This window comes from Hyperolius riggenbachi, chromosome 1 (genome assembly GCF_040937935.1).
Source record: "Hyperolius riggenbachi isolate aHypRig1 chromosome 1, aHypRig1.pri, whole genome shotgun sequence".
NCBI lineage: Eukaryota > Metazoa > Chordata > Amphibia > Anura > Hyperoliidae > Hyperolius > Hyperolius riggenbachi.
In genome coordinates this window covers 318832231-318855433 of record NC_090646.1, presented here as the reverse complement: position 1 = coordinate 318855433, position 23203 = coordinate 318832231, and the positions used below count along the sequence as shown (strand labels likewise).

General features: G+C 44.2%; 1 protein-coding gene across 4 annotated transcripts in view; it reads right to left on the bottom strand.

Annotated features, from left to right (window-relative positions):
- The window catches only part of REST (RE1 silencing transcription factor), a 145091-nt gene that overhangs the window by 34275 nt on the left and 87613 nt on the right, over positions 1-23203 (bottom strand). For 2 of the 4 annotated variants that reach the window (XR_011020491.1, XM_068233839.1), the window contains exon 4: positions 16983-17636. Coding sequence is in view for 3 of the 4 variants with exons in the window: in XM_068233839.1 (XP_068089940.1) it covers positions 16983-17636 (654 nt within the window). In the remaining variant the exon portion in view is untranslated. Of the gene's footprint in view, positions 1-12287; positions 17637-23203 lie in introns of those variants that run through there. The other 2 variants (XM_068233838.1, XM_068233837.1) reach the window with 1 other exon arrangement.

Below are 23203 nucleotides of genomic sequence, written 5' to 3'. Positions count from 1 at the left end.
CCCCAACCACCACTCCTGTTGGTAGCAGCAGCAGCAGCTGCCCAGCAGCGCATGAGTTTGATGAGGATATTCTGTGCGCTGTGCGATATGTGGAGGAGTCAAAGATGGTGACGGTGATTGTTGGGGAGGGGTCCTTGCATGATGTGTCAGCTGAAGAGGAGTTGGGGGGGGGGGGGGGGGCACAACATCCCAGGTTTGAGGAGGGGGAGTATGATGAAGCTGATAATTATGATGATGAGGAGGACAAAGACTACCAACCACAGGAGGGGGAAGTTGTAAGCTGTGAGTCAGAGGAGGAGATTGCGTCGGTGGGTCTGTCTAGGAGGATCAACATTGCTGACATTGGCAGGAGCAGCAGTGGGCGTGTAATGCGTGACCCACAGCCTGCTGCTTCATCTGCCGCTACCACCACCAGCTGCACCACTCAACCCCAGGCCCCAACCGCAACCACCGCAGGGAGAAAAGCAGCAGCCCAATCATGGCGTAAGGGGAAATTTGTATCCCCAATATGGCAGTTCTTTGATCTTCCGTCAGTGGACAGCAAGTTCGTCACATGCAAGGTGTGCCAGGTGAAGCTGAGCAGAGGTTGCACTCCCGCCAACTATGGCACCTCCAGCTTCATTAACCACCTGGCAAATAAACATTACACTGAGCATCAGGAGTTCATGAGGCTGGGCAGTGTCCCTGCCAAAACCACCACCCCCTTTGCCACTCCTGCCGACACTGAGGCCTGTTCAGGCAGCCAGTCCTCAGTGGTCTCCTCTGCTCCCTCCTCGGCTTCTCGTGCAAGCCAGAAGTGCCACCAAACCCGTTTGACCGAGTCCTTTGCTGTCAGGGCCCAGCCTCCCAGCAGCCGTCGGATCCACCTGCTTAACGGCCTGCTTGCACGGGCCATGACCTCTCATACTCCTTTGTGCAGGAGGGGAGCCACATGCATGCACTCCTGCAGTGCGCTGCGCCGGATTGGCCTGTCCCCAGTCGGCACTATTTTTCCCAAACGGCCATCCCAGCACTACACCGCTTTGCGGTGGCCAACGTGGAACGTGGGCTTGACCATGCGGTGGGGGAGCAGGTCCATGGACTCATGGTCAAGCCGGTTTGGGACAGGCCGCTACCTGTCCTTCACCGCTCATTGGGTCAGTTTAGTGGAAGGGGGGGTGTGAGGAGGGGACAGCAGCAGCATCATCATCAAGCCAGTGGGTAGTGCCACCCCACAGCAGGGTCAGGGGAAGTGCAGCAGGTTCCTCTACTCCGGTTCCACCCACCGGCAAACCTGCCGCCGCCAAACGTCCCCACCTCAGCAGCAGTGTGAAGCCCCGCCACTGCCAAGCGCTGCTGGAGATGGTCAGCCTAGGCAAGAATAAACTGACAGCAGACCACGTCCTGGACAAACTCAGAGAGCAGGAGAGGAGTTGGCTGACCCCCAGAGGACTCAGAGTCGGAGAGGTGGTGTCCGATAATGGGGCCAACCTTGTTGTTGCCATCCACTGGGGAGACCTCACCACATCCCGTCTAGCCCACGTCCTGAACCTGGTGGTTCAGAAATTTCTGAGCACCTACCAGGGGATGGAGCCACTTTTAAAAGTGGCTTGCAAAACGGTGGGTTATTTCCACCGCTCGGGCGGTGCCTCAGGGGCCCTGGAAGCCGTGCAGCTGGAGCTGAACCTGCCACAGCACCGTCTGATCATAGACGTTCCAACACAGTGGAATTCCACTCTGGCCATGTTGAGCAACTGTCACTTGGCCGATGCCACCGTGTTCGGGACCAAGCTGGTCACCTCCCGGAGATCATACGCAGTGCTGATTGGAGCAAAATGCAGCTGTGTGCTTGGTCCTTGCACCCTTCCTAGAGGCCACCAACATGGTCAGCCGTGCGTCAGTTTGTGAGTGGGTGACCATGGTGTGCATGCTGCACAAGGCCCTGGATGCTCTGCTGGAAGTGGGAGAGGCAGCCTTGATCCAGCAGGAGCAGCAGCCACCTGCACAGTCCACCTCTGTGCGGCAGGAGGATGAGGATTTGGAGTTGGAGGTCACTGACCTGGAGGATGAGGAGGCACAGCTGAGTGCTGCTGCAGTGGTGCGGGGGTGGAGAGAGCAGGGGGAGGCTGATGAATCAGAGGACGACAGTACTGGGGGTGATGATGAAGATCATGTGCCAGCAGACATGGCAGCGCACATGCTGCGGTGCCCCAAGGGTCAAGCAGATGCGAGGACATGTGGATCACCCTGATTACTGGACCCATGGCTGAAGGGGAAGCTTCATCAGTTCCTGTCTGCAGCAGGAGGAGACCCTGGAGTTGCAGCAGTCCCTGGTTCGGCGCTTGAAGGAAGACTTCCCCTACTGTCACAGTCCAGCAAGCGCAGCAGTAGGTGTCTGCATCCATCAGCAACAGGTGCCCATCAAACCTGCTGTCTCTCACAAAGGCGCTGTACGCCTCGCCGGTACAGCTGCCGAGTGAGGAGGTGCCTGCAGCAGCATTTGGCTCTCCAAGCCAGAACCAGCTCCTGACCTGGATGGTGGCAGACTACAGCGGGGTCCTACAGCGGCCTTGAGAGCGACACCCCTGTGGACCCCTTGGATTACTGGTTCCAGCACCTGGATATTTGGAGCAAGCTGGCGCAGTACGCCCTGGAAGTCCTTGCTTGCCCCCCTTCCAGCGTGCTGTCCAAAAGGTGCTTCAGTGCGGCCAGTGGCGTGGTGACTGAGAAGCGCTCTCGTCTGTCCACCCAGTCTGTGGCCAGACTGACGTTTCTCAAAATCCACCAGGCTTGGGTGGTTGGTGAATTCCTGGCCCGTTGGCAAGAGGGGGAAATGAAGTGGCTGGAAATCACTATGCCTGCCTTACCACCACAACAACCTCCAGGCTCCATCTTGACTGAGTAATAAGCCTGGTATCCTTTGGGTATACTTGAACTATGTAAACACAATTGCTGTGTAATTTTTTTGGCGGTGTCTGTGCTGTCCGAGTTGTTGGGAGGCCCCAACTGTGGCAGTACGACCGCTTCCTGGAACCTCTACTAATCTTTTGCTGAGCCGTGGTACCACCAATTGCCATGGCAAACTATGTAAACACAATTGCAGCGTAATTTTTTGGAGGTGTCTTGGCTGAAAACTCATGTCCCAGTTGTGCGGTTAGACTTTGGACACAATGGCCTCAATTCACTAAGATCATGCTAGAGATAATAAGGCAAGAGAAAACTTACCTCCACACGTGAGAGAGTTATCTTACCTCTTCATTCCTTAAGTTACCTCTCCTGTAGTTATTTACCTCCTCTGTAGTTAATTAACCTCCTCTGTAGTTATTTTCACATGCAGCTAATTAACAGCCTGTCTTTAACTCTGGAGTTATTTTAAGGATTGGAGAGTTAATTTAAAGACAGAAGAGTTAACTTTAGGCTTGCCTGAGGTAAAATGTTTCCTGAATACTACATGCCTTATCACCATGGTAACAACTCTAGATGAGTTATTAAAGACAGGAGATAAGTTTAGTGAATTGAGGTCTATGTGGGCTGCATGACCGCTGTCTGGAACCTAGGCCTGATGTTAATTGACAGCCTTTTTTTTTTTGTGATTTTAAGTCCCCATATCAACAATTAGTGTTCCCCTTTAAAAAATAATGATGCTACATGCCTCATTTACCCTTAAACACGTTTTTAAAGCAATTTAAAGGGCACTTCCGGTTTTTGATCCAGATATCCGAATACGCCCGGATATCCGTGGATAATGCGTCCAGCTATCCACGTGAATGCGGATATCTACGCGTTCAGATTCGGATACCCAATCCGGCTAGCTAGGTATCCGGATCAATTCGGATTTTAAAAAGGGGTATCCAAGCAACCTTGGTTAAGATCATCAAAAAAATGTTATGTTTTAAAAGGTTTACCTGTTTCAACTGAAGTACATGCGCATTCTACCAGGGGCATGTTTTTAAAAAGTGTCTGTTGAAGCAATATGTAAAGCGGCCAGTTGGTCATCAGTTCATACATTCATGAACCACCATCATGTTGAGCCTTCTTCTTTGACTCCTGTTGATTTTGGGAGAGCAGTTCTTGCTGTATGAATAAATAGTTTGTTTTGCATAATTCCCTCCCTAATGTGTGATTTATTATATCCCATAGGTATGCCGCCACGTTTGCTCCAGGAAACTGGAAAATTGTATACTTACCTTCCGTAATTTTCCTTTCCTGGATCAAACGATGGCGGCATACGAATCTCTCCCTCGTTCATTCGAGGACTGATTTTCACCAGAATGGCTGGAGGGGGTGGGTTCAAAAGCTTTATAAGTGAACTGTCCTATCAGGGTTTGGGGGCGGAGAAAATGCCCATAGATATGCCGCCATTGTTTGATCCAGGAAAGGAAAATTACGGAAGGTAAGTATACAATTTTCCGGTTTATCTACTTATATATGTGTTTTTTATTTTTAGGTTAGCATGGGTGTCACTTGTTCTTTAACAATATCTTATATATATATAAGGAGAAGAGAAATGTAAGAGTGGCACTCCCTACATTGTGAGCTATTGCATATGAGCGTAAAAGAAAGCAATATTTTCTCACCATACCATCTGTGGTCGCCTCTGTCCTTTGCTGGGACGTGTGCTCATCGGATTTGAAATGAAGAAAGCACAAGTTCAATTTTCTGTCAGCAGGAAAAGAAAGATAAACTCTGGGCACCTTCCGTCCAGTGCTATTTATTGCAAATAATGACAGACATCCATTTGGATACCACAACCCACAAATACCTCGTTCCGGTGGTTTTCAAAGGTGATGGTGGAGGTGAGGTAGCCAGGGCACTAGGTGGGACCGGCGACGGCCGTTTCGCATCTATCCAGACGCTTGGTCACGCTGCGTACCACTCTATTGGGCGCTCCGCAAGCATCCGGCTTATCACGGGGGTAAGCCCCGCCCCTTCCGGGTGCTGCGTTCGCTCAAGTGATTGGAGGGAGAGGAAGGAGGAGGTTGAAGAGGCATGTGCGTCAAGCTAGAACTGCAGATCCCATAGTGTTGTACGTACTAACACGCCCACAAAGGCTGAGTATGCAGCCAAGCCGTGCTAGTCGGGCTGAAACTACAGGACCCATAGTGCTGTGCGCTCAAACATGCCCACTGGGTCTGAGTATGCGGCCAAACCAAATATGGTGACCATGGTAACAACATCGCTACCATATCACCTGTACAGCACCAAAGGGGGGTAAACATTCATACCTCCCCTTATCAACCCAGGTCTACAGTAACACTAGAAGGGCATCATTACAGCCCACCACCTGTGCAGCCTGTAGCACAGCCTCTCATGCCTAAAACCATCTTCCCTAGTGTTAAAGTGACATAAAGTGACATTAAAAACTACCAAATCTGGGAGACATTTAGGTAAACAAGCTTATCTCAATTTACATATAATGGTATATACCTCTAACCTAAGAGATTCTAACAATATAATAACAAGTTGCATTACATCCTAAACCAGGGTTATCGATATATAGGCGAAACAAGACCGGTGTACCATATCATATAATAATAATGATGGCTATGACCTACAGCCACACCCACTTGGAATACCACCACAAACTCCATTACATTTATCAACAGCTTTCTAAAAACGCTAAAGACAAAGAGGGGTAGAGGCTATTCTACATCTCTATTAATAGGACCACAATCATCAAGGATCCAACATGCAAGCCAGTTCAATTTTATCATTTAGGCCCCCTGGGCCCAACACCTCAGTCCGTAATATAATACGTGTTTCTCTTCTAAGAAGAAATTTATCCCTGTCTCCTCCCCTTGTTGGGGCTTCCACCTTCTCTAACACCGCAAACTTTAGGCCTTGACTGGACCTTCCATGTTCTTCACGCATGTGCGTTACCAACCTGGTAACTCTTCCCTGCCTTAATAGTACTAGCATGCTCACCTATACGAACCTTTATGGGTCTAGTAGTCTGGCCAATGTAAAATCTCTTACAAGGACAGAACAACACAAACTACATATTCTGTCTGGCAGGTGAACAAACTTTTAATTTTAAAGTCTATGCCCCCTACCTGAATGCATTTTGATGTAATCATTTTGGGGCAAAATGTACAATGTCCACACTTAAAATTTCCTACTGGGACATATCGATCCAGCCACGATGTTGGTTTAGGTGTCACAAATTCGCTCTTGGTGAGCATGTTAGCTAGGGTAGGTGCTCTCCTAAAGGCGACCCGTGGAGGTCCCCCTAACTTTTGGTACAATTCTGGATCTCGTTGGACTATCTCCCAATGTTTGTAAACACTCTCCCTGATTTTGGAGGCCATAGGGGTGTAATCAAAAGTGAACACTATTCTTCCTGCCTTATCTTTTTTCTTCTTTTCCTCATTCCCCTCCCCCCCCCCCCCCCCCCTTCAGGAGGAGTTTTCTAACTTTTTCCTGAGCCTTACATCTAGCCTTCATCAACAACTGCATGTCATATCCTCTCTTACGGAACCTATTTGTCAAGTCCCTGGCCTGATCATCGAAGGTCTGCTGCAAGCAATTATTCCTTCTGAGGCGGAGATATTGACCATATGGGATCGCCTCCACCACATTGCTTGGGGTGGAAAATCCCAGCATGTAGGACAGAATTGGTCGCAGTCGGCTTCAATTTATCAATTTATTGTTTGCCACCTTAAGTCTGAGGTCCAGAAACACCACCTCCTCCCCAACCATTTCTGAGGTGAATTGCATATTTATGACATTGCTGTTTAGATAACTCACAAATTCTACAAACTGAGCGTCCGAACCGGACCACACCACCAGGACGTCGTCCATGTACCTGGACCATTGCCTAATGTGCACCCGGAACGGGTTAGTATCCGAGTGCACTGCAGGCTCCTCCCATGCCCCCAAAAACAGGTTTGCAAAGGAGCACGCCACTGGGGTCCCCATTGCTGTCCCCGCGACCTGTTGGTACCAACGGCCGTCAAACATAAATGCATTGTGCGCTAGCACAAATTGTAAACACTGACATATGTAATCAATATATTCATCATCTTTGTTTGTGCGCTGTAAATACCGTTTGTCGGCCTGCACCCCCAGGTCTTGGGGAATCCTGCTGTACAGGCTGACCACGTCAATGGTGGCCAGCCTGTCGCCTGGGACCCAAGTAGCGCGCTCCACCATCTGCAACACCTCTAGGGTGTCCCTTAGATAAGAGGGCACTCCTCTCAAAAGGGGGCGCAGGAGATGGTCAAGATACCTGGACAGTCTCTCGGTGAGAGACCCACAGCCTGAAACTATGGGACATCCCGGTGGAGCGTCCATGGATTTATGCAACTGTGGTACCAAATTGGTTTCCTGGGGAAGGTCGGGAGGAGGTCCCCCGCCAATTTCTTGGAGAGGAACCCCCCCCCCCTCCACCCCCCTTCGTAAGACAGTTTGTAACTTCGACTGGTATCGGAGGGTCGGATCACAAGGAAGTAGACGGTAGGTTTGTTCATCATTTAACTGGCTTTCGGCCTCTACCTTATATTGGTGACCCGCCATAATCACCAAATTACCACCTTTATCCGCATTCCTTATGACTAGTCCATCCTGTTGTTTTAACCAATCTAAAGCTTTCCTCTCTTGAACATTTAAGTTCGGTATCGCTCGTTCATAAATCTGTGCTTTCAAATCGTCTAACACCTTGTTGAAGAAGTGGTCAATACTGGACCCCGGACTCACAGGCAAGGGCTGTACCGACCTACATGCTCTATAGGAGTGTGTATCTCCCAAAGATAATTCATTCGGTTCCATTAAACTAGACCAATCCAACTGACCTCCCTCCTCCCATAACTCGTTAAGTATATTAATCATTTCCTCATCCGTTGGGTCCCACCGTACTAGAGGACTAAAGCCTAAATTACTGGTGTGGTTTCCCTGTGTCATCTGAGGAGGAAAGTCACATACACCCTCCATGGACTGATTGACTGCTTTTGGGGTATACCCCAGCGCATCAATACTGTTGGCCGTTTACATTGGGTGTAACTGTGGATTTAATGGCTTTGGATCTTCTAGAGTCTGTTGTTCAACATCTATTTGATGGAATCTTTGGCAGATAACCAATTTCCGTACAGATTTGTACAAATCGATCGTAAACGACACTATATCGAACTCTTGTGTAGGGCTAAAGTTTAGTCCTCGACTTAATAAGGAGATGCATGCCTGTGGGATTTCAACCCCTGAAAGGGTCACCACTTGGGGAATCTCTTGTTGTGGAACGGTTATTATAAGGTTGCCTTCCGTTTCTTCTTGGCTTGTTTGATGTCCTTTATCCCCTCCCAGTGTACAGTCCTGGATGTTCCTTCCATACTTTCCTCCTCTTCCTCGCCCGACCCTTGATCTAAAGGGGCCTGCTCCTCTGCACATGTTATATCACGGGGGTCTTTCTTGCCTTGTTTCTTTGGTGTTTTAGGGGCCTTTTTAGACTTTCTCTTTATTACTTTCTTGGGTTGTTTCTCCTGTTCCGGATCACTGTCAGACCCTGAGTCCGTGGTCCAATAACCTCAGCCCTTTGGATTTCTGGGAAACGGGGTCAGATTCCAATTGAATATCTTGCCACTATCAAAATCCTCTTTGTCTCTGAAGAATTTTTTTAACTTTCTAGTTTTGATTTCGTTTTTTGTATTTTTATAATTCTATCTTCTACTTTGGAAGTCACAGTTGTAAATTTCTCTTTGGTGACTGAAGTTTCAAACTTCTGTTTCACGTCTGTTAATTCTGCTGTTACTTTGTTATATTCTAAAGTGGTACGTGCTAAAATGATATTTTGCAATCGTTTTGCGTGATCGAAGTGGGCCTCTGTCCAGTTGTAAACAAATTGTCTGTCTTCTCTATATTCAGAAGGCTCCCAATATCGCCTAAAACCCCGTGAAACTATGCCTTCTTTCTTGTATCTCTTAAGTGTCGTAACTGTCCAGAACAATTTAGTTTCTTGTTCACTAAGTCTCCCAAACTTGTTCTCCAAAACCCTGGCCCCCACCTCTTTATTGGCTTTTGTGGAAGCTGCAGTATTTGAAAAGAAGTTGGTCAAATCTTCTCTTCCCACCGCAACCTTGTCGCTCACACATAACAATTGGTCGATATCGATTGAATCGATCTCATTATCACTTGTAGATAGCTCATTAATTTCTTCCGCTGCTGCATCAGCCTGCGAGAACATGATAGGGGTGCTCTACTCTATGAAGGTACAAACCATATATATATAAGGAGAAGAGAAATGTAAGAGTGGCACTCCCTACGTTGTGAGCTATTGCATATGAGCGTAAAAGAAAGCAATGTGGTGGAGGCGATCCCATATGGTCAATATCTCCGCCTCAGAAGGAATAATTGCTCGCAGCAGACCTTCGATGATCAGGCCAGGGACTTGACAAATAGGTTCCGTAAGAGATGATATGACATGCAGTTGTTGATGAAGGCTAGATGTAAGGCTCAGGAAAAAGATAGGAAACTTCTCCTTTGGGCAGGGGGGGGGGGGGTAATGAGGAAAAGAAGAATAAAGATAAGGTAGGAAGAATAGTATTCACTTTTGATTACACCCCTATGGCCTCCAAAATCAGGGAGAGTGTTTACAAACATTGGGAGATAGTCCAACGAGATCCAGAATTGTACCAAAAGTTAGGGGGACCTCCACGGGTCGCCTTTAGGAGAGCACCTACCCTGGCTAACATGCTCACTAAGAGCGAATTTGTGACACCTAAACCAACATCGTGGCTGGATCGATATGTCCCAGTAGGAAATTTTAAGTGTGGACATTGTACATTTTGCCCCAAAATGATTACATCAAAATGCATTCAGGTAGGGGGCATAGACTTTAAAATTAAAAGTTTGTTCACCTGCCAGACAGAATATGTAGTTTTATGTGTTGTTCTGTCCTTGTAAGAGATTTTACATTGGCCAGACTACTAGACCCATAAAGGTTCGTATAGGTGAGCATGTTAGTACTATTAAGGCAGGGAAGAGCTGTACCAGGTTGGTAACGCACATGTGTGAAGAACATGGAAGGTCCAGTCAAGGCCTAACGTTTGCTGTGTTAGAGAAGGTGGAAGCCCCAACAAGGGGAGGAGACAGGGATAAATTACTTCTTAGAAGAGAAACACGTATTATATTACAGACTGAGGCGTTGGGCCCAGGGGGCCTAAATGATAAAATTGAACTGGCTTGCATATTGGATACTTGATGATTGTGGTCCTATTAATAGAGATGTAGAATAGCCTCTACCCCTCTTTGTCTTTAGCGTTTTTAGAAAGCTGTTGATAAATGTAATGGAGTTTGTGGTGGTATTTCAAGTGGGTGTGGCTGGAGGTCATAGCCATCCTTATTATTATATGATATGGTACACTGGTCTTGTTTCGCCTATATATCGATAACCCTGGTTTAGGATGTAATGCAACTTGTTATTATATTGTTAGAATCTCTTAGGTTAGAGGTATATACCATTATATGTAAATTGAGATAAGCTTGTTTACCTAAATGTCTCCCAGATTTGGTAGTTTTTAATGTCACTTTAACACTAGGGAAGATGGTTTTAGGCATGAGAGGCTGTGCTACAGGCTGCACAGGTGGTGGGCTGTAATGATGCCCTTCTAGTGTTACTGTAGACCTGGGTTGATAAGGGGAGGTATGAATGTTTACCCCCCTTTGGTGCTGTACAGGTGATATGGTAGCGATGTTGTTACCATGGTCACCATATTTGGTTTGGCCGCATACTCAGACCCAGTGGGCGTGTGTGAGCGCGCAGCACTATGGGTCCTGTAGTTTCAGCCCGACTAGCACGGCTTGGCTGCATACTCAGCCTTTGTGGGCGTGTTAGTACGCACAACACTATGGGATCTGCAGTTCTAGCTTGACGCACATGCCTCTTCAGCCTCCTCCTTCCTCTCCCTCCAATCACTTGAGCGAACACAGAACCCGGAAGGGGCGGGGCTTACCCCGTGATAAGCCGGATGCTTGCGGAACGCCCAATAGAGTGGTACGCAGCGTGACCAAGCGTCTGGATAGATGCGAAACGGCCGTCGCCGGTCCCACCTAGTGCCCTGGCTACCTCACCTCCACCGCACCATCACCTTTGAAAACCACCGGAACGAGGTATTTGTGGGTTGTGGTATCCAAATGGAGGTCTGTCATTATTTGCAATAAATAGCACTGGACAGAAGGTGCCCGGAGTTTATCTTTCTTTTCCTGCTGATAGAAAATCTTTAACAATATCTCCCAGTCTCAGGGAACCTTCTCACATTTTTATATCACATTACCCGCTCTGTAATCTCATGGACCAGATGTTGCGGTTACCCTTATGGTTGGTTGAATGGGTTGACTGACCTGTCCTCTCCTTCCCAAGCCGAGTGACTGTCAATTAGGTGGCTATGTCTAGGTATTTAAAATAAGGCTCTTTAGAGCTTTATCCTACTTGTTAGCTATTACTTAGGGTAGAGCTGTGTTTGTTTGCATGTTATTTACTTATTTATATGGCTGGATAGTGTACCGGTTTGACCTCTAAACCTAGGTGTGTCTTATAGTCTGAAAGATACAGTACTCTGCACCATGAAAATCAAAATGTATTGAAAAAAAAAAAAGTAATTAGGCTGAAATAATGAAATATAAACCGGTTTGCATTTGTACTCAACTATAGTGAAATTTCTGGTTCTCTTGCTTGACTTTTTTTTAGGTCAGACATTATTATATAAACACAGTAAAGGTTTTACTTAAAGCTATTCATCCACAACGTTCTTCCTTGTAATTGGAAATGTTTATAGCAAAAATGTCAGTATTCATTATAGACTGCAACAAGTGGCAGGCTTATATACAGGCAATCTTTATTCCCTTTAAAAAATGGTCAGCTGCTTGGTTGAAATGCTGATCTTTTGGCTTCAGCTGCTTGATTAGTAACCCCAAGAATATTACAGGAAAGAAAGAAAAAAAATCATAATAGGCAAGCATGCATAACAGTGTTGCAGTGACCAAAATCTCATTCCAAATTCTGATCTGATCGGTTGATCAGAACCCGAATTTTCATACATGCATACAGCGGCCGGGGGTGGGGGGAGATAGTTAGCTCACCCATGTTGCTGTCTCTGCCTGCCTTTGAGCTCCAGCTTTCATAAACTTCCTTGTAAAGTAGCCAGTATAGTCAGTATATGACAGCTGGAATGCAACGTGCACAGAGGTGGCGACAAGGGTAAGTTATCACCTCCTGCTGCCATGTACAAAGATTCAGGTTCTGATCGGCAGAAATTGGAACAAGGTTCCAAATTTAAATATTCCAAACAAGATACCACTAATTTTAAGTTGAATATGTTAAGTACTTTAAAATATTTATTATGTAAAAGCACCCCAAAATAAAATACAAATGTGCATAGAAAAAAACAATAGAGAAACTTTTCATCTCATTGAATACAAGGTTTATGTTGAAGATCAACCCTTAACAGCTGAATACAAAATAAACATACACAAAAAAAACCACATACTTATAAGGTCCCTTAACAAGGAAACTATAGTTGCTCAAGATCTTTCTATGAACATGCATTTTGGAAGAAGAAAGGGGAAGCAGAAAAGCGTGGCAGCACCAACTTAACTTGGAAGGAAGGCAGCAAGTAGTAAAAGTAAAAGGACAGATAGTTTTTTGTTTTTTTTAAAGAGAATAAAGGATGACAGACTTCATATTTATTTCACTTCAGTTTTTTTAAAGCACCCTGAATGGACTCCATAATTGTTTAAATACATGCACCTTAATACCTACAGGTCCCCCAGTTTGGATGGCCTCTAGCCACTCTGTACACCCTGTATGTCCGCACTTTGGCCCGGCTGTGCACTGCAGCTTGTAACACTTCTGACATACACATGCCCAGAACTCTTGCGGCTGTTGTGCACAGCCAGATAGGAGTGTGGACAAGCAGGGACCACAGAGTGGACACAGCATATGCTGCTCCTTTAGCTTCCATTCGGCTGGAGCCATCCCAACAGGAGGACTTGTAAGTAAGTATTAGGACCCTATTTTACACGCACTGTCATTTGTAGTTTAACAATTATGGGGTCACTTCAAGTGCCCTTTTAGTACAATGCCTCACTTACTACAATGTAATTCAATTTGCAGCCCATGTGTAGCGTTTTATAGATATGTCACTTAATAGCCAAATGGCAAATACAGGCATCGCCTATTACATGATAGAGATGCAATAGTATAATAGGTTCACCTGAAGTGTAAATCCAACATAATTTGGGCAGTGTGTAACAAAACAAACAGTAAATTACCATTCACAGTCTAAATTTTGTTTCTATTGCCTAAATTATTTTATAAAAGTAAGCCTACTTAAAAAGCATAGTTTAGCCAGCCATCAAATATACAACTTTTTTTTTATTACTAAGGAGATAATCAGTGACTATTTTGGCCATTACATTATCTCTACAAGCAACCCCCTTTTTCTAAGTATGTTAACCTACCCTGGTGCAATCTTTTAGACTTTCTTCTCCCTCCCCTTGCTGCATGTAATGTCCTGACATTATATGCAGCTTAGCTATGCATACATAAACTTAACCCTTTGCATAATGATGAAAGCAACTCTAGCCAAAATTTTTATTTTCTGAGTAGTATTAAAACTGATAGAACCTTTCTAGACTTTTTCTTGTCATGTATGTCCCAACCTATAACTTTCTCTCATTTACAGCCCTAAAAGGAAGTTATCTGCGCAACAGGAACCAGAGAACAATAAAATCAATTTTGAAGCATGAAGAGGAGTTAAAACTTCTGTCCATTTTTTTGGGGTGTAAATGTGAAAGGCCTGATGCACCCAGGAAGAAAGCTGCAGACACCAGGGAAAATCCCAGAGGTCATAACCTTTAGTCATGTTGTGCAAAAAGAAAGTGGTTTTTGGTTAGAAATTGGCTTTAAAAGGAACAAAAAACTAGAGATGCCTAATAAAGCTTAGGCATTCATAACAATCTCCTGTGTAAAAGTGCACCATTTTCAATTTATAGGAGATATTTCAAATATTGTGCCAGAGAAAATCTTGTTTGAGGTCATCAGCCATTTCAACCTCAGGAGAAATGTCTGTTACCACTGACCAAAAGTACAAGAAGCTGTGTAAAGGAAAACATTTTCAATAACGGTTTAATATGGGCAATTTTTTATAAGAGAGATGTACTACTTTATTTCTGTACAATTTTTCTATAGCTTTTATATAAGCCAACCTGTATTTCAGTTTTGTTGATCCTTTAGCTATATATCAATTTATTTTTTTGTTTATCTAAAGAAACCAGAGGCTGGAAATTGTGAGGTTAAAATAATCAAAAAGCAAAGCTTGGGGAAATAGACTGAGCATGTGATAGAACTACATGAAGTAAGGCTAATTGAAGTGAAAACTACATGACAAAATTATTGGCTATTCCAGAAACTATAACTAATTTAAATCAAAGAAAAGTGGCACCATCCTTCACAAGGGCTTTTAGGGAAGCTTGAGAGGTTACAAGTTACAACTAAGGAGTTCTGTAACAAAAATTAATTTTGCCATATAAGCTGTCACTGGAGTCTGTGATTATGTAATGTATCATGTGCACCATTTATTCTGAGCAAGTTTACTTCAGGGTCACTTTAAATACAGTAGTATATGCCAGATCCTGGTGCCATTTTCGTATCTTGCAAGTCAAGTACAGTTTTTTCAGTAAAAACAGATTTCAAAAACCTTTAAGGAAGAGTGCAGTAGTTAAAATGGGAAGATCTCAACACATACTGAGCCTGATCCAATTCACCTTTTTTCTTAAAGAAAACCTGAGACTTAAGGCTTATTTATACTTACATAGGGCTTTCTCCAGCCCCCATGAAGTGCTTGGGGACCCTCACCATCCACTCTGAAATCCTCCTGGTATTCTAGTCGGCTGTGCTCTTCTGCACGGGAGCACGGCCAGGCCACGCATGCACAGAAGTGCAAGAATGACCGCAACTGAGGATTTCAGAGAGAATGGAACTCTGAGGGACTCAAAGCACCTTATGGGGCTGGAGGAAGCCCCAGGTAAGTATAAATAAGCTCACACAGGCCATCTCAGGTGCACTTTAAGTTTGGTGATAGGTTAGGTGACATCTTCAAATGCCCTTTTCTCACTAGCAAGCAAGAAATACTCAGAATAATTTTGACAGCACTTTTTTTTAACCTACCATTAGTACCTTTTCAATTGCTGAAAAGTTATTTTAACTTCCTTGGTGGTAATCCTGAGCGAAACTCTGTGGAAAAAAATACCTTGGACGCAGTAATCCAAAGCCTGGCTCAGGTTGACAGCCAAGAGGTATAGGAAACTGATGTGGCAGTGTTTTTTTTAACTCCCCTCCCATGGAGTACTGTGTACTGTGCAGGGCTGCAGTAGATTTCTCTGCAGTTAAAAAAAAAAATTGTACCACCTTCAAACCTTAAAATTTGGAAAGAATCATACCGTCAGGGAGGTTAAAGAGAACCCTAGGCGGATTTTCTAAATCTTAATAGGACACAGAGGCATGTTCTCTGCACAATGACATGCCTCTTGGTCCTTCTGGTGCCGCCGCCAGTCCCTCCTGGGCTCTGCTGCCCCTCTGAAAAATAGCTCCAGGCTACAGGCAATCTGCTTGTCGCTAGCCTTTGTTTACCTTGTATTTGTCAATCACTGTGCATCTCCCCTGCCTCCTCCATTACATGGCTCCCGCCTCTGTTCTCTAGCTCCCTGCCTCTGTAAGCTTCCTCCAATCGGAAGCTAGATTTAAGATTTAGAAAATCCACCTCGGGCTCTCTTAAAACAGAAGAAGAATATTATCTCCTCTGAGAAAAAGTGAATTGGATAAAGGCTACTGTCAATTTCCTCTGTAATGGGCACCAAGTCCTGTCAAAATAACTACACATTTTTACTTTTTAAGAAACTGAAATGAATGTCTAATCAAGTGGATTTAAAACCTTGCTTTGTTTACGGAAGATCTTGAGCAGCTTTTTCAAGGTAATACACGTTGACTAAGTGACGCTTCAAATGCTTTGTATATTCCTCTGCTTTCTTGAATATTCGATCACAAAAGATGCAGACAAAGTTTTCAAGAGAAGGAAACTCAGATATAGGTGTTAGCACTAAGCTTTCTTGAGCAGACTGTAAACCATTTAAACCAGAGTCATCACTTCTTTCTGAAACATTATCACTTATATCACTGCCATCATGACTGTGTATCCCCTCATCCTCCTCAACCTCCAACGATGAACTCCTAGGCTGAGCATATAAACTGTGCTCACTGCTTTCTGGGTCTAGGACATCTGCACTTATTGTTGAATCAAGTAAATCTTGGCCATTTGCTTTATTGTTTTCAGTACACTCATTTGAATTTACACCAATTTCTGAACTGTTTTTCATGCCCCCTATATGTCCACACTGAGATTTGTCAGAATTTTCAGTTGTGTTTTTGAGTGGATTTTCCTCAATGATTTCTAAGCTTAAGTTTTCTGAATTAGTTTCACACATTTGATTATACTGGGACTCATGACTATTTTCTGTTTCAGGTACTACTACAGTGTCACCTGCTTGAAACTTTTGTTGTGCAGTTTGCATTTCTGGTAAAGCTTGTAGATCTATGTCCTGATTTTTAGTGTTACAGCTTATTGTAGAGTTGGATGGAGTAGCAGTTTCTGTGCCATTCAAACCACTATTGCTTTTCAATGGTAGCTCACTGGTCTGCTCCGTTTCTATAGTAGAAGAATGATGATCTTTATCAGACCCTACAGTTTTATTTAGCACTTCCTCACTGTCCTCTACTGGCTGCAAAACTGAATGATTATCTAAAGTGTCAGCAACAGATTTTTCCACCAACAGGATGTCAAAAGCTGTGTTCTGCAGCATACAGTTTTCACCATACTCTTCAGATATTTGTTTAGTCTTGCTTTCTGCTATTTCAAGGTTTTCCAATTCAGTTTTTTCATTTAACTTCTTTTTAAACAATTTCTTTTTATTGCTCTTATTAATACAGTCCTTTTGATTTTGGGATTTTTCAGCTTTGTTACCTTTAAGTCTTCGGTTAATATTTTGAGTTGATTGTTTCTTTTTCATACTTCCATCATGTAAATAGGTGGTCTTCAGTTCCTTTACAGGCATTACACTTAAGTTTCTTTTAGGCCTTTTAGCTTTTAAGGTACTTTTTCTTCCATCTGTGGAAGTACGAGTCTTGCTTGATGAGATCTTGCAGCTACGTGTTGTGACCTGTCCAATAAGTGCTGGTTTAAGCATTAAGCAATTCTCTTCAGCCAACTTTAGATCATCATCCAATATCTCTGATGATTCACTTCTGATATCCACATTTTCTTTTTCTTCTTGCTTATCAGCAGCAGGTTCCAAAACAGATGCCTCTTTCTTTGTCCGAAGTTTCACTTTGGAAACATCCATTGTGATGTCACTGCAATCTGAGTGTCTGGACTTGATGTGATACTGCAGGTTACACTTCTTTGATGCAGCATAATCACACACTGGACATAGGAACTGGCGTGGGTTAACATGCAATTCCACATGCTTCTTGAAATTGCTGCGGTCTGCAGTTTTATAGTTACAATGTGGGCATGTTAACGGTTTTGGTCCATTGTGGACCTGTCTAGCATGCCGAGTCACTTCATGTTGATTTGATGCTACATAACAGCATTGCTCACATTTAAATGGCTTCTCACCTATGAAAAAAATGGGAGAGGGTGAGAAAAAGAGAACAATCATGAACTAAAACTGCATAAACAAACATTTTAATAAAACCATTTTTCTAGAATAGCATGCATATTCCTTAAGTAATGTAAGTCCATACCCAGCTGTTCCAGTGAAAGCATTAAGAAGAAAAATAAAAAGATTATTAATATCATGTGAGCCTGAACAAATAAATCTTTAACTTAAACTTGGTTTACATTTCAGACATATATGAAAGCAGCTCAAACTGTTTTTATTTAGGGGGGAGGGGGGGTACTGTTATAAAACAATAAGCTGAGTATGCAGAATCGCAATGCACATAACTGCTGTGAAATATCACCAGACCGTACCTTAGAAGTATAATATGGATTTATTCGCAGTGCAGTACAGTAATACCAATGTCTACTCAAGGAATGCTTGGACCAAACTGATATTCACTTTGGAATGAACTACAGGTTAGAATTTTTTTTCATCTACTTGGACCACCGCTCGAGTCCCAACATAAATGAACTATTTGACTATATCGTAAGGCTCGGTTCACATCTGATCTCTAAACACAAATAACACAGCGCTTGAGCTCCTTAGGAGTTACTTATACCACTATGAATCACCTATGAGGGAAAGACAAGAAAGAGAGAGAGACTAATATAAACGCTCAGATCAATATGATCAAATACTACTATCAGAATAATCCATGGTACAATACTCCCAACATTTTCAGAAGTTCCAACATCAAATAGACACAGTCTGTGTAGAGGTGCGCTTCTGTATTAAGCATTAGTTATTTCTTCTAGTTATACACTTTCAACATCAGATCAGCGCTTCCTTAACCTCCCTGGCGGTAAGCCCGACCTCAGGTCGGGCTACGTGCGCAGGAGGATTTCTCAGGCCCTGCTGGGCCGATTTGCATAATTTTTTTTTGTACCCGCAGCTAGCACTTTGCTAGCTGCATGTACTTACCGATTGCCCTGGGCTCGCTACATGATTAAAAAAAAAAAAAAAAAGTGCTGCGCTGCCCCCTTGCCGCAGGAATTGGACCGGCAAGGGGGTTAAAATAAAAAAATAGTGCTGCGCTGCCCCCTGGCGGTTCTAATTGACCGCCAGGGAGGTTAATACTGTGTGTACATCTACACCTCCACCATGTTCACCCTGTGAGATCCACACTCACCAACAGCAGAGGGCCTGGATTACATAGGCCTTAATGCACCTTTGGGGTATTCGAGGGCGAGGGAAACCTGCAAACTTATCGTTGTCTCTCTTGCATCAACACTTACTCACAGATCACCAGGACATATACCTCAACAACAATAATAAATATTCATTGCGCAGCTTGTTAAAAACAAGTATACTTTATTAAACCATTGCACTCACGTTTAGTGTGTTTTTTGCAAAGGTCTGCGGAGTACATGAATGGGCTAGCCCCCCTCCCGCCCAAACGACCTCCCAGGCTAGCTGCTGCTTTGATGGTAATCGGCTCCTGAGCCGGCTCATCCGCCGCTATGCCTCCTCTTCCCACACATGCTCTTGCTTCCGCACGTGGCTCCTCCCAATTACCATCAAAGCGGAGGCTAGCCCGGGAAGTTGCACGGGGGGGGGATTGGGAGCTTGTTCATGTACTCCGCAGGCCTTTGAAAAAACCACACTAAACGTGAGTGCAATGATTTAATAAAGTATAATTGTTTATAACAATGGTTTAATAAAGTATACTTGTTTTTAACAAGCTGCGCAATGAAGATTTATTATTGTTGAGGTATATTGAATGGAACAATGTCCTGGTGATCTCTGAGGAAGTGTTGATGCAAGGGAGACAACGAGAAGTTTGAGGGCGAGGGGAGCCTGCAAATACCTTAAAGGTACATTAAGGCCTATGTAATCCAGGCCCTCCCCTGTTGGCGAGTGTGGATCTCACAGGGTGAACCTGATGGAGGTGTAGTGGATGGACACACAGCATTAAGGAAGCACTGATCTAATGTTGAAAGGGTGCACATCTGATCTCTACTGAAGTGAAAATAAATGTAATTGTATGTGTAGTTGTAATGATAAATAGAACTTTCCTGGAGTTTCATATTCTTAATTTTCAACAAAAGAGCTGAAAGTTTAGGTGTGAAGTGTAAACAGCAGCCATGTTATGCTGGATCCACACCATACAATTTATCGGCCAATTTACATGCCCGATCCATGACTATCAGCCTGTCCGATCTGAGAATTGAACGATTTTTGAGCGATTTTATGACCGATTTCCGTTCGTTTCTACAGAAATCGGTCAGAAAATTGCTCAAAAATGTTTTCTATTCTACGATCGGACATGCTGGAAATAATAGATCGGGCATGTAAATCGGGCGAAAAAAATTGTATGGTGTGGATCCAGCATTAGTATAACACAAAATCTGGTTACTTCAGCTCCCACAGCGCAGCAATAACCTTGAAAGATTCCTCAATTGTTCTCTCTTCACAACAGTGTAGAAAGGTAATTTGTTGGTTGCTATGGGCAACACACACCTTCTGTTTCGGCACCAGCAGTTTAGCTTATAGCTGCAAACAGCAATAAGACGTTCCCACAGCCGGCAGATATCTGATCTCAAAAGTGGACTCCAAATGTCTCAGGTTTTAAGGAAATAAAGAAATGCCGCTTTTACTATTAGCTAGCTGACTTGGGGGTTGATTCACTTTGTAGGACGAGATCCCCGCACTTTGGCCCAATAGGCTGGCTGTCAAGTGACAGCCAGCCTATTGGGCCAATCAAAGTGCAGGGATCTCATCCTATAAAGTCACTGGACCTGACAGGATCCAGGGTGGGACAGTTGGAGCGGCCATTAGTTTTGGGGGAAGCTCGAGTAAGTTAGTAGTGCATGCTACAGCAGTAAAATTTTACTTGCGCTGCCACACTAAGCTGCGCTGCTTGAGCAGTGTAGCTTAGTGACTCAACCCCTAGTGATTTGTCTGAGAGCCAGATGCAGCCATCAAAAGAGCCACATCTGGCTCTCGGGCCATAGGTTCCCTACCCCTGTTCTAGATGAATATGTTCTCGCTACCATGTTTTTGTTTATACCTCCCCAGGCTGAAAGTCTGGGTCTGGGCCTGGGCCTGATAAATTATTCTATGCCCTTCGTGAAATATAAACAACTGTTACTAAAAACCCTTCAGTATGGTTCCCAGAAAAAAAGTCTCTTAACCACCCTGGCGTTCTGATTAAATCGCCAGGGTGGCTGCGGGAGGGTTTTTTTTAAATAAAAAAAAAACTATTTCATGCAGCCAACTGAAAGTTGGCTGCATGAAAGCCCACTAGAGGGCGCTCCGGAGGCGATCTTCCGATCGCCTCCGGCGCCCAGAATAAACAAGGAAGGCCGCAATGAGCGGCCTTCCTTGTTTTGCTTATATCGTCGCCATAGCGACGAGCGGAGTGACGTCATCGACGTCAGCCGACGTCGTGACGTCAGCCGCCTCCGATCCAGCCCTTAGCGCTGGCCGGAACTTTTTGTTCCGGCTACGCTGGGCTCAGGCGGCTGGGGGGACCCTTTTTCGCCGCTGCTCGCGGCGAATCGCTGCAGAGCGGCGGCGATCAGGCAGCACACGCGGCTGGCAAAGTGCCGGCTGCGTGTGCTGCTTTTTATTTCATTAAAATCGGCCCAGCAGGGCCTGAGCGGCAGCCGCTGGCGGTGTTGGACGAGCTGAGCTCGTCCAGACCGCTCAGCTGGTTAAAGAACAAATGACACCCATGCTAACCTAGAAATAAAAACACATATACAAGTAGATAAATACTAGTTCTACTTACATAACAGTTGTATTGCATTGTCCACGTTATGATTCCTGTGAATTTTATAAAGGAAAAGCAGATAATCCTATTCTACACAGCTTCCATCTTGGTAACCTTTGAATGAAGCTAATCCTGACATTTCCTCCCTCACTTTTTTTTTCCTCATGCGAATTGTGTATTCGTTACCCGCTCTCCTCACAGAGCCATCAGACACTCCCACTGAGGTCTATACTAGGAAGTGCACTGTCTTATGTCATTAGAAGGAGGGGGAAATAAAGGGAAGAGGAGAAATATATTATAGATAAAAAGACCCCCCCCCCCCCCCCCCCAGCATGCAACTGTTTTGCCAGCCGATGGCAATTAAAGGACCAGTAAGGTATGTGATAACTCCAAACCATAACAGCAGAAAAAGTTTTTAAAGCAGGATTAGTATCTATCACTTAATACACTCAGACCAGTTGGTGTTGAAATTTGATCTTTGTGGTGACAATCCCGCTTTAAAGAGATACTCTAAAGAACCACTGTTTTAGTAAAAAGACTGGCTATGCAAAGTAAATCAAGGTTATATCCTGCAAGAATCTACCCCAGAGATTCTTACAAACAGTACAAGTTCTTTGGGGTTAGACTCACTCTCAGTCCCTTGGGCTTTTTTTTTAGCCTATCTGTCTAATTCCTCCTATTTGTCTCTAATTACAAGTTGTAATTTAATCTCTCCCCTGTGTCACCTGACTGCCATAGCAGAGATGGCAGATATGCTCATTTGAAAGCACATGATGTTATCAATATAGCCATTTGGTTCCCAACTGCTTCTGAGCCGAGTGCTTCTGCCTTACGGTTACCGATTTTTGCCTGAATTTTGACTCTCTGCCTGCCGCCTAAGGCCACATACACACATCAGACCATAGTCTTTGGAAAATGAAAGATCACAGACCAATGTTACCCCCTTCCATGTAGTATGAGAGACATATCTTCACAGTCTTTTCTATGGAGCTGAACTCCCCCTCAGAAAAAAATCTTTGTAAGATGCTGCACACAAAGATGCTGTAGACATTCAAAAGATCAGTATCTGCAAAAGATCTGTTCCTGCCAAAGATCCGTTCCTGCAAATTGCATTCATAGTCTATGATATCTGCAGATCATCATACACACCTTGTTTAACTGACATTCATCTGCAGATCAGATCCACCAGAATAGATTTTCAGATCTGCAGATGATTGTCTGATCTGCAGATGAATGTCAGTTAAACAAGGTGTGTATGATGATCTGCAGATCTCATAGACTATGAATGCAATTGGCAGGAACGGATCTTTGGCAGGAACAGATCTTTTGCAGATACTGATCTTTTGTGTCTGTACAGCATCTGTGTGTGCAGCATCTTGCAAAGATTTTTTTCTGATGGGGAGTTCAGCTCCATAGAATAGACAGTGTAGGTATGGCTCTCATACTACATGAAGGGTGGTAAGATTGGTCTGTGATCTTTCATTTTCCAAAGACTATGGTCTGATGTGTGTATGCACCCTAAGACTGATAGCAAAGGGAATAAAGTGAGAAAAGAATCACGCGTCTACTGCCCCGATTGTGATGTCACCCTCTGTGCCATTCTCTGTTTCAAAATATACCACACGCAGGAGGTGTATTAAGTGTATATGTACATACTGTATAGTCTGTTACCTTATTTGTACAGTTTCACTATTTTTTTAAGTTTACTTATAAATTTAATGATTTCAACAATCTAGTGTTCCAGTCTTACTTATACGCAGGAGGCCTACTAGGGGAGATATATATATATATATATATATATATATA